The sequence below is a fragment of the Sturnira hondurensis genome, unplaced genomic scaffold, assembly GCF_014824575.4.
Source record: "Sturnira hondurensis isolate 20B ecotype Veracruz unplaced genomic scaffold, ASM1482457v3 Scaffold0008761, whole genome shotgun sequence".
Taxonomy (NCBI): domain Eukaryota; kingdom Metazoa; phylum Chordata; class Mammalia; order Chiroptera; family Phyllostomidae; genus Sturnira; species Sturnira hondurensis.
The window spans coordinates 1,092,554-1,105,567 of NW_028081392.1; the positions used below are offsets into that span (position 1 = coordinate 1,092,554).

At 54.6% G+C, this 13,014-nt stretch overlaps 1 protein-coding gene across 1 annotated transcript in view; it reads left to right on the forward strand.

The window, feature by feature from the left end:
• The window catches only part of CDH23 (cadherin related 23), a 427,421-nt gene that overhangs the window by 36,243 nt on the left and 378,164 nt on the right, over positions 1 to 13,014 (forward strand). The window contains exon 2 of the mRNA XM_037055825.1: positions 9,208 to 9,279. Within this exon, the coding sequence (XP_036911720.1) occupies positions 9,213 to 9,279 (67 nt within the window). The 5' untranslated portion in view covers positions 9,208 to 9,212. The remainder of the gene's footprint in view (positions 1 to 9,207; positions 9,280 to 13,014) is intronic.

Genomic DNA, 13,014 nt, shown 5'->3' on the forward strand with positions numbered 1-13,014 from the left:
GCAGCTAGAAAACCATGCAAATGTCCTCTTTCTAGATGTAGTCATACGTGTATGTAGACATAGTAATAAAAGATATCCACCGTGGCTTTATTTGTCAAAGGAAAAGGTTAAAAACCACCTACATGTCCGTCAGCAGTGGACTTATTAAATCAGCCGTGGTCTCCCCATATAGTCGAAGACTCTGCAGCTGCCGCGAAGAATGAGGCTGCTCTGTAATACACTGAACAGAAACGTCTTCAGGATGTATTGTCATGTGAAAAAGCCAGGTGCAGGACAGAATGAATAACATGTGGATTTTTGTTAAAAGAGGAGCAGATACCTATGTGCTGTACCCTTTATACACACGCAGAACTTCAGGAATGCTACCTCATGGGCGGCCTCTGGGAAGGAGGCGTGGGGCTAATGCCACTCATTCCATGAAGCCACCCGGGTCCTTGCTGAAGGAGAAGGGAGACTCATTCCCGCTGCACACCCTTTTGTGTAGTTATTTGCCGTGTCCAGTATTACTTCCAGACAGAATAAATCAAAATATATCTTCAGCTGAATGTTTTTAAAAAAACTATAGGTTGAGTGGACTCAGAGACACCAGACCTCATGTGGAGGATGCTAGACCACTATGACACCCACCTGGGGTCCCAGAATGTGCTCCTCCCAGCTCTGCCTTGCTCACCCACCAACCATCCCCAGGCATCACTCAATAGGAGCTTGAGGGAAGGACCCAGAGAAGGTCATAAGAACGGAATGGCCTCGAGGTGGTCTTTTCCCCCCTTCCAGGTAGGGTCCTTCTTACTGACCTTCCATCACAGCAGCCTTAAAACCCAGCAGCCTGCATAGTGTGGGCTTTGAAGCGTGGCCATTGGTGGCTGACAGTGGCTTGCCCATTAGCGGCCCTAATGGTATCGTCTGCAGGTGCCTCCTTGCATGCATGAACCTCTCTGTGTGTAGTGGTGGTGAATAATCCCCAAATTGTATTTGATTTCTGCAGTGTATTTTTGTATTTCTATTCAAAGTTGAGTGCGTCCGATTTTATGGGAATTTATAATAGTTCAGACTAAATCGTGGTGCCCTGCTGTGAAAATCTCCCACTCCAAGGACCTGAGCCACTGCTCAGACCCCTCCTGCCTTCCCCTCTCCTCCGGCTCTGTCCCGTCTTGCCCCTTGCCCGCTGGGATCAGAGGCTGCACTTCTGTCACCAGGCGGAGTGTACCCTCTGCCCCCACACCTCCGACCGGGCTGCAGAGCAAGGTGGGACACGGCGATTATGAGGGTCCTGCCCCAGGAGTTGGGACGAGAAGGCGCTGGTTTCCCTGAAAAGGGGAGTGTTCTTTGCTCTGGAAGCAACAAGAAACACACCTTCCAGTCCCTGTCCAGGAAACCAGCCTTCCTCTTGGGTTTGGTCCAGAGCATTTGGTCAAACCCCTACAGATGAGGAGGAGCTTTGCGAGGAGCCTGCTTCTTCCAGCCTGGCACAAGGTGTAGGGCCAGGAAGGAGGGGCCCTCCAAGGTTGGGCTGGAGGACCAAACCCAAGATGCCTAGGCAGTGGGCATCTTCTTTGTGGACACATCGCCTGCAGGGGCTCACAGGGCCCAGTGTGTGTACATAACCATTTGAGTACACGCTGTGCTTTAATTAAAAAAAATAATAAAACCTCACCCAAGAATATGCTCATTGATTTAAGAGTGAGGAAGGGAGAGAAAGAAATATCAATGTTGAGGGAGAGAAGAAAAAGGGTCAGTTGCCTCCTTTATGCACCCCAGCCAGGGACTGAACCTGCACCATAGCTATGTACCCTGACTGGGAATCAAACCCACACCCTTTTAGTGTACAGGACAATGCTCCAGCCAACTGAGCTACCTGGTCATGGCAAAATACACTGTTCTCTTAAACTGTTAGTCCTTACCAAGAAAGGAGAGCCCTCAGTACAGCGCTGAGTTTCTGACCTGGGTCTCACCTTGAAGGCCTTGGTTCTAGCCCATTCTGCTGCTTGTGCATCCCCATGGATGGAACACGGAGACATCTTGCTGATGGTGGGCACGGTCAGACCTCCTGCTCCTAGTGTGTGAAGGTAGCATGGCTGGGCTCACAGGGCAGAGAGGCAGGGTATCTGGCCGTGGGCCCACTGCCTGCGAGGGAGGGGGCTCCCTGTCCTTAGAAGGGTCTGCCTAAGAGCACAGGGTGCAGCTAGCCAGAGGGCCACCGAGGGCCTTCCCAGTTCCTCCAGTGTTCCGACCCAGGACTGCTGCCTCCAGGGAGGCTCAGCAAAGTATAAGAAAGAAATCAAAGTTGTCTGTTCGCAGGCTGGCAGTGTTTCAGTATGGTGGGCATAAGCTAGGCCTTTGATTGTAAAACCATCGGGTATATGTTATAGAAAATTTGGAAAATACAGAAAGTATGTAGAAGATCAAGTCGTCTATAGCTTCACCACTCAGATAAAATCACGGCTTCACGGAACAGTCCAGTACATGCAGCCACCTGCTGCCCCCCCACACACATGCATATCTATACACGGGCCTCTGTGGGCTTCCCGTGGGTGCCCCGCAGTGGAACCAGTCCCCTGTTGGGGGTCTGGGCTATTCCGCTGTCATAAATGATGCAGCAGTGAACATTTCTGAGGCTTAGTGTCCGTGTGCAGACACAATTTCTGCAGCCCGCATTGCGGAAGCGGGATGGGTGGGCCACACAGGTGTACACATTTCGAGGCTCTTCATGCAATTTTCAAATATTGATTGATTCTCAGTTGAGTTGCCTCAACTTTGGGGTGTGGGAGCCTCAGGAATCCTGTCCCTCTGGTGGCTCTGAGGGCCCCTCATATGCTGATGACTCCCACATCTGCATCTCCAGCTGCACCTCCGGCCTGAACTCTGGTTGAGGGCACTTTGTTGTCAACAGCCACGGCAAAGTCACCACAAACCAACCCGAACTTCGGATCTTGCTCCTCGGCTAGGTCTGCCCACAGCTGTCTCCTGTGCTGGTTAATGGCCGCTCCACTCTTCCAGGGGCTTGGCCCAAAATCCTCAGGCTTGATTCTTTCTAGCAGAGCCACATCCTTTTCAAAAGAAAATTCTCTCAGATCTGCCTAGAAATATATCCAGAACCTGCCAGATCTCACACCCACACCCATGTCCCTGGCTGCAGCCCCCAGTGATCTCCCACCCACTTCGCTGCGGTAGCCTCCGCCCTGTCTGCCCGCTTCTGTCTTTGCCAACGTCAGTGAGTCCTCAGCACGGCAGCCGGAGAGCTGCTGTGACACTCGATTCGTTCACAGCGCCCCTGGCTGTCTGAAGACCACAGCTCCCCATTTACCCACGTCAGTGGCCTGCAGAGACCCTCCAGGGCCTGTCGTCTCTCTCCCTGGCCTCGTTTGCTGCAGCTCTCCCCACTGTGCACCCTGTTCTAACTATCCTGGCCTCCTCACTGTTCCGTAAGGACACTAGCACACGTGCCTCAGGACCTTTGCACAGGCTGTCCCCTCTGCTTGGAAGGTGTTTCTCCCAGATATCCACACAGAGGCTCACTTTCTTGATTCCTCATGTGTTTGTTCATGTGTCACCTTCAATGATACTCAGATGACCCTCACCTCTGCTCCTTTTCTCTTTCCTTAGCCCTTACCTTCGGAACACTCTGTAGAACTTGCTCACCCACACTGTCTGTGTTGGTCTTTCCCAGGAGTGTCAGCTCCCCCATGACAAGGTTCCACTTATTTTTCTCCTGTACTGTGGTATCTAGCACAGTACCTGGTACACAGCAAAATGTCCAGGCAGATGTGTGCAGTGTGGCCAGACCTGGCCCAGAAGCCTCTCCCTGCAGCTCACCAGCTCTCTGGGGTATAAATAGGGGCTTTGATTTGATTTGGGGGGTGATTCCCATGTGGGGTGACACCCTGGTGCTGAAACTGTGCCACCTGCTGAGCCTTCCCTGCCGGCCTGAGGCCCAGGCCTGCCGGAGCAGCAGGTCCCTATGAGTGGATGACAGGAGAAGGTGAACCCAGTGTGATTAGGGCTGTGCCCTGAGTCTGCGTAATTTTGTAGCCCACACGCACCAGGGACAAGGGGTTGTTAGCCTCTCGAGGACAGTGCTAGAGTGAGGCATGGAGGGTGAGGGGCGGGGGCTGGGCCAGGGTTGGCGCTGCTTGCATCGTCTTATGGGTGCTGGTACCAGAAGCAATGCCCACGAGATAACAACAGCCCAGAAGGCAGACTAAAGAGGAGCTGCCTGCCACCCCTGCCCCATGCCTTCTTCCTGGCACATGCTGCTCGGCCTCCCTTCCGGCCCCGGCACAGGGGGGCTCTGAGGCATGTTGGAATCCTCACCCACTCTGCTCATTGGCCTCCGAGTGGAGGCAGGCTCTTTCCCAGGCTTTCCCTACCAAGCCCTTGGCCTGGGCTCTGTCCTGGGGCAGATGTCTGAGCTCAGCAAGGGTTAGGGCTAAGGCCAGAGACTGACCTTTGACAGCCATCAGAATGGGGTTCAAATCCAGCCTTGACCATTCACTGGCTCTGTGACCTTGGACACTTGACTTAACCTCTCTGAGTCCCAGCACGTGGAGCGCATTATACGTCCAGAGCTTGGCACGCAGTGTGTGCTCCAAAAATGTCTGCATTGCGATCCCTTGAAATCTGTGCAGCTCACAGCTCACCTTCTCTAGAAGAGCTTAGATTTCTCTCTCCTGGTGGCCCAAGCTGCGACAGTCTCTCCCACTTACTTGACCCCTAGCACATGCTCCCAACTGTTTTCATGGCCCTGTGCCCTCCAACAGTGCCTGGCATTGGGCTTGGCACAAAGAAGGACAAGGGAATTGGAAGCCTGAGGGCTTTGGGGCCTGGCTCTGTTTTCTTGGCTGTGGGTGTGTTTGAGCGATTTCTGAAAGGCTTCCTGTAAGAATGGCTCTGACCTAGGCCATGAGAAATTTGGGGGCAGCTGGCTGTGACCCTGCTCACACCTCTGGGGCAGGTAGTTGCAATTTCTTCCCAGGCCCAGGGAGGAAGCTCAGCACAGAAGCATGTACCTGTGTGTTACTGTCCCGCAGGGACAGGTGAGGGTCGGTGAGAGCTCAGGCCTCGTCCTGAGCATGGTGTGGCCTCCCACAATGGACTTGGCCTTACAGTTCTGCTGGACAGGAGGTGGGATGGCCAGGAGGCTCAGGGAAGAACAAGATCAGGCTCTCCCCCCAGGGGTGCATGTCACTCTTCACAGCCCCAGTGCCAAGGGAAACCCAGCAGCCACAGGCAGCATCTATCACAATGCCCTGGCTGGAGGTGGGGGCCCAGGTCCTCTTGTCACTGCCATTGGCCTCTGCTGCCTCTGAGCCTCACTTTCCTCTGCAAAGCCAAAGCAGGCAGAGGAGGAACAAGATCTGGGATATCAGGGAAAACCCAGCAGCAAGATGGGCCCACCTTGGCCAGGCTATTTCGCCTCAGTCTTTGAAGTCTGTGCCACCACATCTTAGTGTCTGTCCCCCTTGTCCCCAGGTGAGGATGGAGAGTCATGATGGAGGGGAGATTGCCCCTGCCTCTGGATGCTCTGGAGGTGGCCCCTGCCAATCCTGCACAGTTAGGACCATTTTGGCTGCCCCTGAATGACAGATGGGGGTGCGCACTGAAGCAGCGTGATCACCTCTGAAGGGAAAGGAGGTGAACAGACATTTAAGGAGAGAGGCTGGGGGCGCAGGGTGCCCGGAGGTGTCAGAGTCGGAGCCAGCACCCGGGAAAGCAGATGCATCAGGCACATGTATGCGTTGTGTGTGCGTGCTCACTTCTGGGCAGACATGTGTCCCGTGTATTGGGTTGGGCATGTGTATTGAGCTCCCAGAGGAAGGGGCTGCACCTTGCCCCTTCGCAGATTAGGGAATGGGGTGGCTGTAAGGTGTGGGGAGCAGAAAGGTGTGATGGAAATAGTGTGGGGCTTGGTTCTAATTCTAGACTGGCCCCGCCGGGTCTTCACGTCCTCGTCTGTAAAACGGGGACAAGATACCTTGTCATAGAAAGATTTTGTAAGATTGAATAAGAATAATGCCCCGTGGCAGTCCCTGGCCTGTGGGAATTTTCTAATAATTGTTCGCTTCCTTCCTCCTTCCCGCCCTTCCTTCCTCCCACTGAGAACTTCCTGCAGACCCCGGCAGAGTGGTGTGCTCTCCCCAGCCATTGCTAGGTGATGCTCTTACCAGATGTTGTTTAATCCTCATAACATCTGGTTTGGAAAGGTGGAGGAATGGAAAAAAATTTTTAAAGACACTCACTCACTATGAGATGTCAGGTTGTCACTGAATTGCTCTGTGCCTTGGTTTCTCCACTTGTAAATCAGGGCTAATGCTAGCGATGCTGGCCAGCCTCTTCGCAGGATAGAGTGGAATAAAGATAACAGATGGAAAGTGGTTTGCACGTTTAGTAAGAGGCGCCTTGCTCAGCCTCACTAGTAGTTAGAGAAATGCAAATTAAAGCCACAAGGCTGTACCATTTTTCATGCGTCTCATTGGCAGTCGTTTAAAAGAGCGATCTCTTCCAGGTGGGCACAGAGGCCCTCTCATGCCCTGTTGGCGGGAACTGCTGCAACCTTTCCAGGAGGCAACATGGCAGAGCCGAGCCGCAGCAGCTCACACACACGCTCTGCTCTGCATCGTGTACAATTGACCCTGCGATCCCTCTGTTAGAGAACCAGGCTCAAGAACCGCCCAAGTCCCAGGCTGCTGCATGTATCGGGACGATCGCTTCACAAGTTATTTAAATGTCTGATCACTGGGCTGTGCACCTGAAACTAACATAATACTGTATGTCAACTCTAACTGAAAAATAAATAAAAAAATTAAAAAATAAAAGCATAATTTTTTCCAATGAAAAAGTGAGTGCAATGAAACATCAATGTGCAGAATGAGAGCCGTCGAAGTCCCAACACAGTGACATGCAGAGATGTGTCCACAGCGGCATTGCCCGGGGTGGCGGGAACCAGGAACTGCCAAATGCCCAGCAGTGGGTGTTCCCAATACCACACGTCATTTGTGAACTTCTACTTAGCTCTTAGAAAGGAGGAGGTCGATAGAGCAATGTGGACCTGTAGGGGTTTCTGTGGAATATTACGACATGAGAGAGCAAGGTGCTTTTGTGTGTGGAGACTGTTGTTCTAACGCTGGACAGCAGCCCCTGCTCCTTAAGTGTGTGCACTGTGAGCGCCCTTGCCTGGGTGCGGAGAAGGCCCGGGAGAAGCATGCCCGGCCCAAACTGGCCCTCGGGCTAGCAAACCAGTCGTGTTTGGCTCACAAAAATGGAATTATTTGCCAACATTTAAAAGTTGGATGCATGTAAATAGCCGAATTTCTAGCTATTTATTGAGAAAAATCAGAACCTCTGGACACCCAGGGCCCACATTCCCTCTTGGCTGAAACACACCAGCCGCTGTCACTTTTGGACAGAGCATGTGGCCTCAGAATGGCCACCGTCCCCAGCCACCAGGTGTCTCCCTCATTTAGAGCCCCCGCCCGGCCCCTGAGAAGCTGCAGGCTGCATCCTGGGATAGGCTGTTGGCATTCAGAAACTCGAGGGTTGGGGGCAGGAATGCAAAGAGATGATGAGGACATTGTCTTTATTGAAATATATCTTAGCATCTTTTATTCTTCAAATGGCTGCTTCATATCTCGTAATTAGAACATTTTAAGTACACCATTAGAAGAAAAACAAAAGGGTGCCATGGGCCATTGCATGTTGCGTGGGTCTGGACCACATGGGGGGGTGTCACTGCACTGTCCCCTCGGGCACAGGCCCCGGAGAGAGGCCACGCCAGACACGGAATAAGTGATCTGAGCTCCTGGCCTTTTTTGAATTTCTTGTGCCTAGATCATGCAGAGATAGGGGAGAATCTAAAAACATCCTTTCCTTTAGCCCTGACTGGTGAGGCTAAAGTTGGCTGAGTGTTGTCCCACAAAGTGAAAGGTCACTGGTTCAATTCCTGGTCAGGGCACATGCCTGGGTTGCAGGCCCGATTCCTTGTTGGGGGCGTGTGAGAGGCAGCCCATTGATGTTTCCCTCCCTCCCTCTCCCTCTCTCTAAAAAAAAATTAATTAATTAATAAAAAAACTCCTTTCCTCCGGTTCCCTCTACCTCCCAGTGTCTTTTCTGATCACTTGTTGATAAGGGAGGCAGCATGTCAACTTGGGTCCAGATGGTGGACCCCCATTCACTAGGTGGGGGTCTCTGAGCAAATAGTGTCATGACTCCCAGCCTTCAGACCCTGCCTGTGGGCCAGGAGGGCGGCCTGCCCAGGCAGGGTGCCCAGGGTATGCTCACCGAAGAATGCTGAGTGAGCTGGGTTAGGCCCTGTGGGGGTACGGAGGCGAGTGGGCCAGGTCCCTGCACTAACAGGGCTGACAATTCAGTGGGAATAGCAGCTGAGGGGCCCAGGCCCCTCGGATGTCTCTGCCAGTCTCCAGGGAGGCCTGTCCCCAGCCACTGCAGGGGTGAGAAGGAGGAGCCAGGGACCACAGCGCTGCTGCAACGGGGCCAGGCAGGCCACCTCCCACCACTCTTAGACATGGGATCTTGCCTTGCCAAGCCTCTGGGGGGCGGTTCCCAGATCTCTCTGGAGCTTGCTCTGAGCCCCCACACTTTCAGCTCCAACTTTCCAAAGACTTGTCCCCTCTCTGTGCCTTTTTAAGCCCTGTAACTCATAATTAATGTTAGGGGATAATATGGTGGATATTAAAAAAAACAACAACAGGAAATACATGCCTGTCGAGCACTTAGGCTGGAGCAAGGCAGGGGCAGTGGGCCTGCCCAGCCCACTCTTAGACCCCTGTCTTCCTGCTCAGCACCCATCTCCGATCGCTGTCCCCAAACTAAACAGGCTCCATCACTCACCCGGGATGCTGTTCTGGAGGATGGAGGCAGCAGCTCCTCCTTCCACCCACTGGGCCCAGAATATGTTGTGACCCTGTAGTGGTGCCGCTGAAGAGCTTCACCCATGGCCGAGCAGCCGGCCCCCACAAGGACGAAGAGGGCATGCTGCCCCTGCCCCCAGGCCAGTCACTCCCAGGCTGCTCTGTAATACCTGGGACTGGACGATGATAAAACCCAACGACACAGCCTGCCCCTCCGTCCACTGGAGCTGACTCCCTCTTTGTCCTTCTCCCTGGAGCTGCAGGGGTGGGGAGGGCTTGAGGGCCTTAAAGAGCAGCCCCCCCAATAGGAGGATTCTCATGCTTGCTTTCTTTGTGTCCCCAGGAGCCATGAGGTGCCACGTTGCTACCAGCTGCCACGTGCTCTGGCTTTTTGTGCTGATCTCTGGATGCTGGGGTAAGTTTAATTCTTTTTTCCCTCACAGCCAGCATGGGCCAGGGCTGCTCTGGGACTCTGGAGCCCCGCCTTGCTGCGTGACTGGGTATACACTTCCCTCTCTGGGCTCCTGCAGCTCTCACAGGGCCGAAAATACCCGTCCCCAGGGCCTGGGGCACTGGAGGGGGTGGGAGGAGCCTTGAGAAATACTTGAGCTCTAAGGGAAGGAGGCATCTGTGACCCTGAGCCGTCCTTCTGGGATGCAGGACTGGCCACAGTTGGGCACAGTTCTCCAGCTGTCCTTTGAGTACCTACTGTGTGTGTCTCCTGCGCCAGCTCTGCAGGTGTGGAAGAAATGACTCATTCTTGAGTTCAGAGGCTCTCAGGTGAGAAAGACATAACTAGGATTTACTCTGATGCAGGGTGAAGAGAGTGGTTGGTAATAAAGGACCTTCTCTGGGCTGCCCCAGAGAAGCCCATCAGAAGGAAAGATTAATGGGACCTGCGGGGCTAGGAGACACCCTGCCAGAAGGGAGGCATTCAATCTAGGCTTTAAAGACTGAGAGGTAGTTTTAAGATAGGGGATTGGGAAGTGGGGAATCCTGCAGGAGGGAAGAGCCTGAGCAAGGTGAGGAGGCCAAGGGCCTTTTCTCTCTGCAGAAGGACTAGCCCTCCTTCTCCTGGGTCTATGGCAGCCGGGTCAGGGCCAGCTCTAGTGCCCACCGAGGAGGCCAGGAAAGGCCTGGGCACTTGCCTCTCCTGGACCACAGGATCGAAGAGCTTCGGTCTGATCCGAAGGAAGGCCAGGGCAGCAGGCACAGCTGGCACCAGGTCCCTGGGGTCCAGGGTGTCCCGGGGGAAGAGCTGTGGGCATGGTGTGCCTGGCGACAGGCAGACACGTTCCTGAGGGAAGCCAGCTTCTTCTCCCACTCCAGGGAGCCGGAGCCTCTGCAGGAAGCCACAGCCTCAAGCTTGTTGGAGTGACACTGGCATCCTGCTGCCGGGAAGTGCCTGGACACTTGTCCCCTCTCTGGGCCTCAGTGCTTGGAGGGGTCTCTACTGGAGCACTCCTGTGATGGGGCTCACTGCCTTCCAGGTAGCCCAGGGTCACGGTGCAGTCAGAGACTCTTGGGGCAGAGCCGGGGAGGGGATGGGGGGGGTCTCAGACCCTCTCTCACTCCCGGCCCATTCTGCAGAGGAGAAACTGATGCCTTGAGAAGTGGCTGGCCCAAGGTCGTTCAAAGCACAGCTCAGGTCTCTGATCCTGCACAGGGGCTTTGTTGTTTCTTTAAATCTTCACCAGAGGATATGTTTTGTTTTGTTTATAGAGAGAGAAAGGGAGAGAGAGAGAGAGAGAGATCAGTGGGCAAGAAAAACATTGATCGGTTGCCTCCCACATGTGCCCTGACTGGGGATCGAACCTGCAACCTTTTGGGTGTATGGGCCAATGCTCCATCCATCTGGGCCACCTGGCCAGGGCCATGGGCTTTTGTGAAGGTGCTGCCTCCTTCCCCCAGGGGAGGCCTTCCCAGGGGGCACCTGAGACCAGCCAGCTCTGACCCTCTGGGTCAGCTAGACAGTGGTAGTCAGGCCACTCTCCCTGGCCTCCTCCAGACTCTGTGACTTGGACACTCACACCCCCCCAGCCCCCCAAAAGAAATCATACATATATAATGTGTATATCATGTACATGAATAGAACAGATGCACACACCCAGCTGCCTTCCTCACCAGAGGTGGCAGGGTCCCCTGGAGGACTCCGACCCACCCACGGGGGGCGCAAGGGAACGGCACAGAGCAGGACTGCTGGGTTCCCCCCACTTCTCCAAGGGCTCCCTCGGGCTAGTCTCTCGGCTTCCCTGTGCCCCGGCTTCCTTCCCTGCAAAATAGGAAGGGCCGTGGGACTCTGCTGCTTGGCTGTCAAAATGATCAGAGGGGTAAATATGTACACCAGGCACTCAGGGTGGTGCCTGGCACAGCCGACGTGTAAACGAGTGGCAGCTCTTTTATTGTCAGCTGTGTCTGTCTCTAAAGAGCAGAGTGGGACACTGACAGCAGGGGGTAAGTCCGTCGCCTGAGGCCACTCAGCAACTCTGGCAAAACCAGCCTGTGCTGCGTGTATGTATGTGTCTCTCTCTCCCACTGTTGGGCACAGACCCTCTTCCCGGTCCCCATCTGACACGGCCAATGTCATTCCTTTGGCCTGGTGAGGCTGTGGCAGACCTAGGGACTGAAGGGCACTGTCTTCCCACTGTGCCCTTTCCGCACCTGCCGCAGCCCCTAGCATTTGCCTTGTCCCCAGACCACACCACGCTGCCTCTCTTCTTGGCTTGCCACTGACACCCTGGCCCTGCTGGTTTCTGTTCCCATCGCTGAGCAATGGGTCAGGCTTAGGGACAAGTGCCCCCTAGATTCCAAACCGCCTTGTCAGCCCTTCACCTTCCTGCCCTCTCTCCTCTGGCCCCAGTGCACCCCCAGGCACTCCTTCACCTGTGGGTGTGTTGGTAAGCTGTGAAGAACAGGCCTGCCTCATTCCGTCCTTCCCTGGCCCGGCCCGTGCACATTCTGCTGGGCCTGCAGGAAGTCCCCAGGCACTGGGTGTGAGGCGCCTGGCGTGGGGCTGCCCACTGCTCACCTGACATCAGCACGTGTGTCCACTCCCATTCCCACCTCGCTGGAAGTCTCCAAGCTCCGGGACAGTGGCTTTGCCTCTGGAGGACACAGCCTTTATGTCTTAAAAGTAATTTTTAAAACAGCAAGTGACCCATCAGCACGCCCCTTTCTGCCCCGTCCCATCAGCCCGCTCCCAGTCCCCAGGTGCCACACTGGCCACCCAAGGCCTCCCACCAGGCCCATGAGGGTGGCAGGCCTGTTCCAAGAATACAGGTCCTGCTTGGTGTGTGGCAGGCGGTGCGTGTCCCCTGCATTCTGCCCAGCTGCCCGTGCAGAGCTCTCAGCAGCTGATTATTGGCAGGTCCTGTAAAATAAAATTTAAAATAAAGGGTGCTGCTCCGGGCAGTTGTTTTCTCCCCACAAGCCCAAGGCTGCCACTGAATTCTCCGGGCACCGCCAAGCCTCCTCCCTTCGCTCAGTCCGGGGCCCCCAGCAGGGATCATTCTCCTCAGGCTGAGCAGGCAGCCCTGTTATTCTTACCAATATTAACAACAGCTCTACCATTTATCGAATACTGCTGTGTGCCAGGCACAGCGCCAGCACTTTATGTGTGTAATCTCATGTAATCCCCAGGACAGCCACGATGTGGGTCCTATTCTGATCACTCTCTTACACATGAGTAAACTGAGGCATGGGGAGGAGGCACAGGAAGGTAGGTTCCAAATGAAGGCAAGGCCGTCGGCCACCGGCTTCTTTCTGAGGCTACAGTGTGTGTAAGGGGCTGTGAGTTCCTGACGTGAGAGGGCAGATGGGGTGTGTGTGGACGCATATGCACACTTGAGGTGGTCAGGGAAGGCTTCCCAGAAGAAGGGACATCTGCAATGAAACTTGAAGGATGAATAGGAAGTTACCACACGAAGGCAGAAGGACCAGTAGTCCTGGCCAGTAAATGGAAGGCCAGGATGTTCGAGGATCCAGAAACAGCATCACCCTGGCTGCCTGAGTGGACTGGGGAGAGGAGGAAAAGACGCTGCTAGTGCTGCCCGGTCCCCACTAGGAGGCATCTCAGGCGGGGGGAGTACTCCCCCCTTGCCCCTGACCTCAACGGTCTGTGAGTCGGCCCTCATGTTCTTGAGCCTGGCCC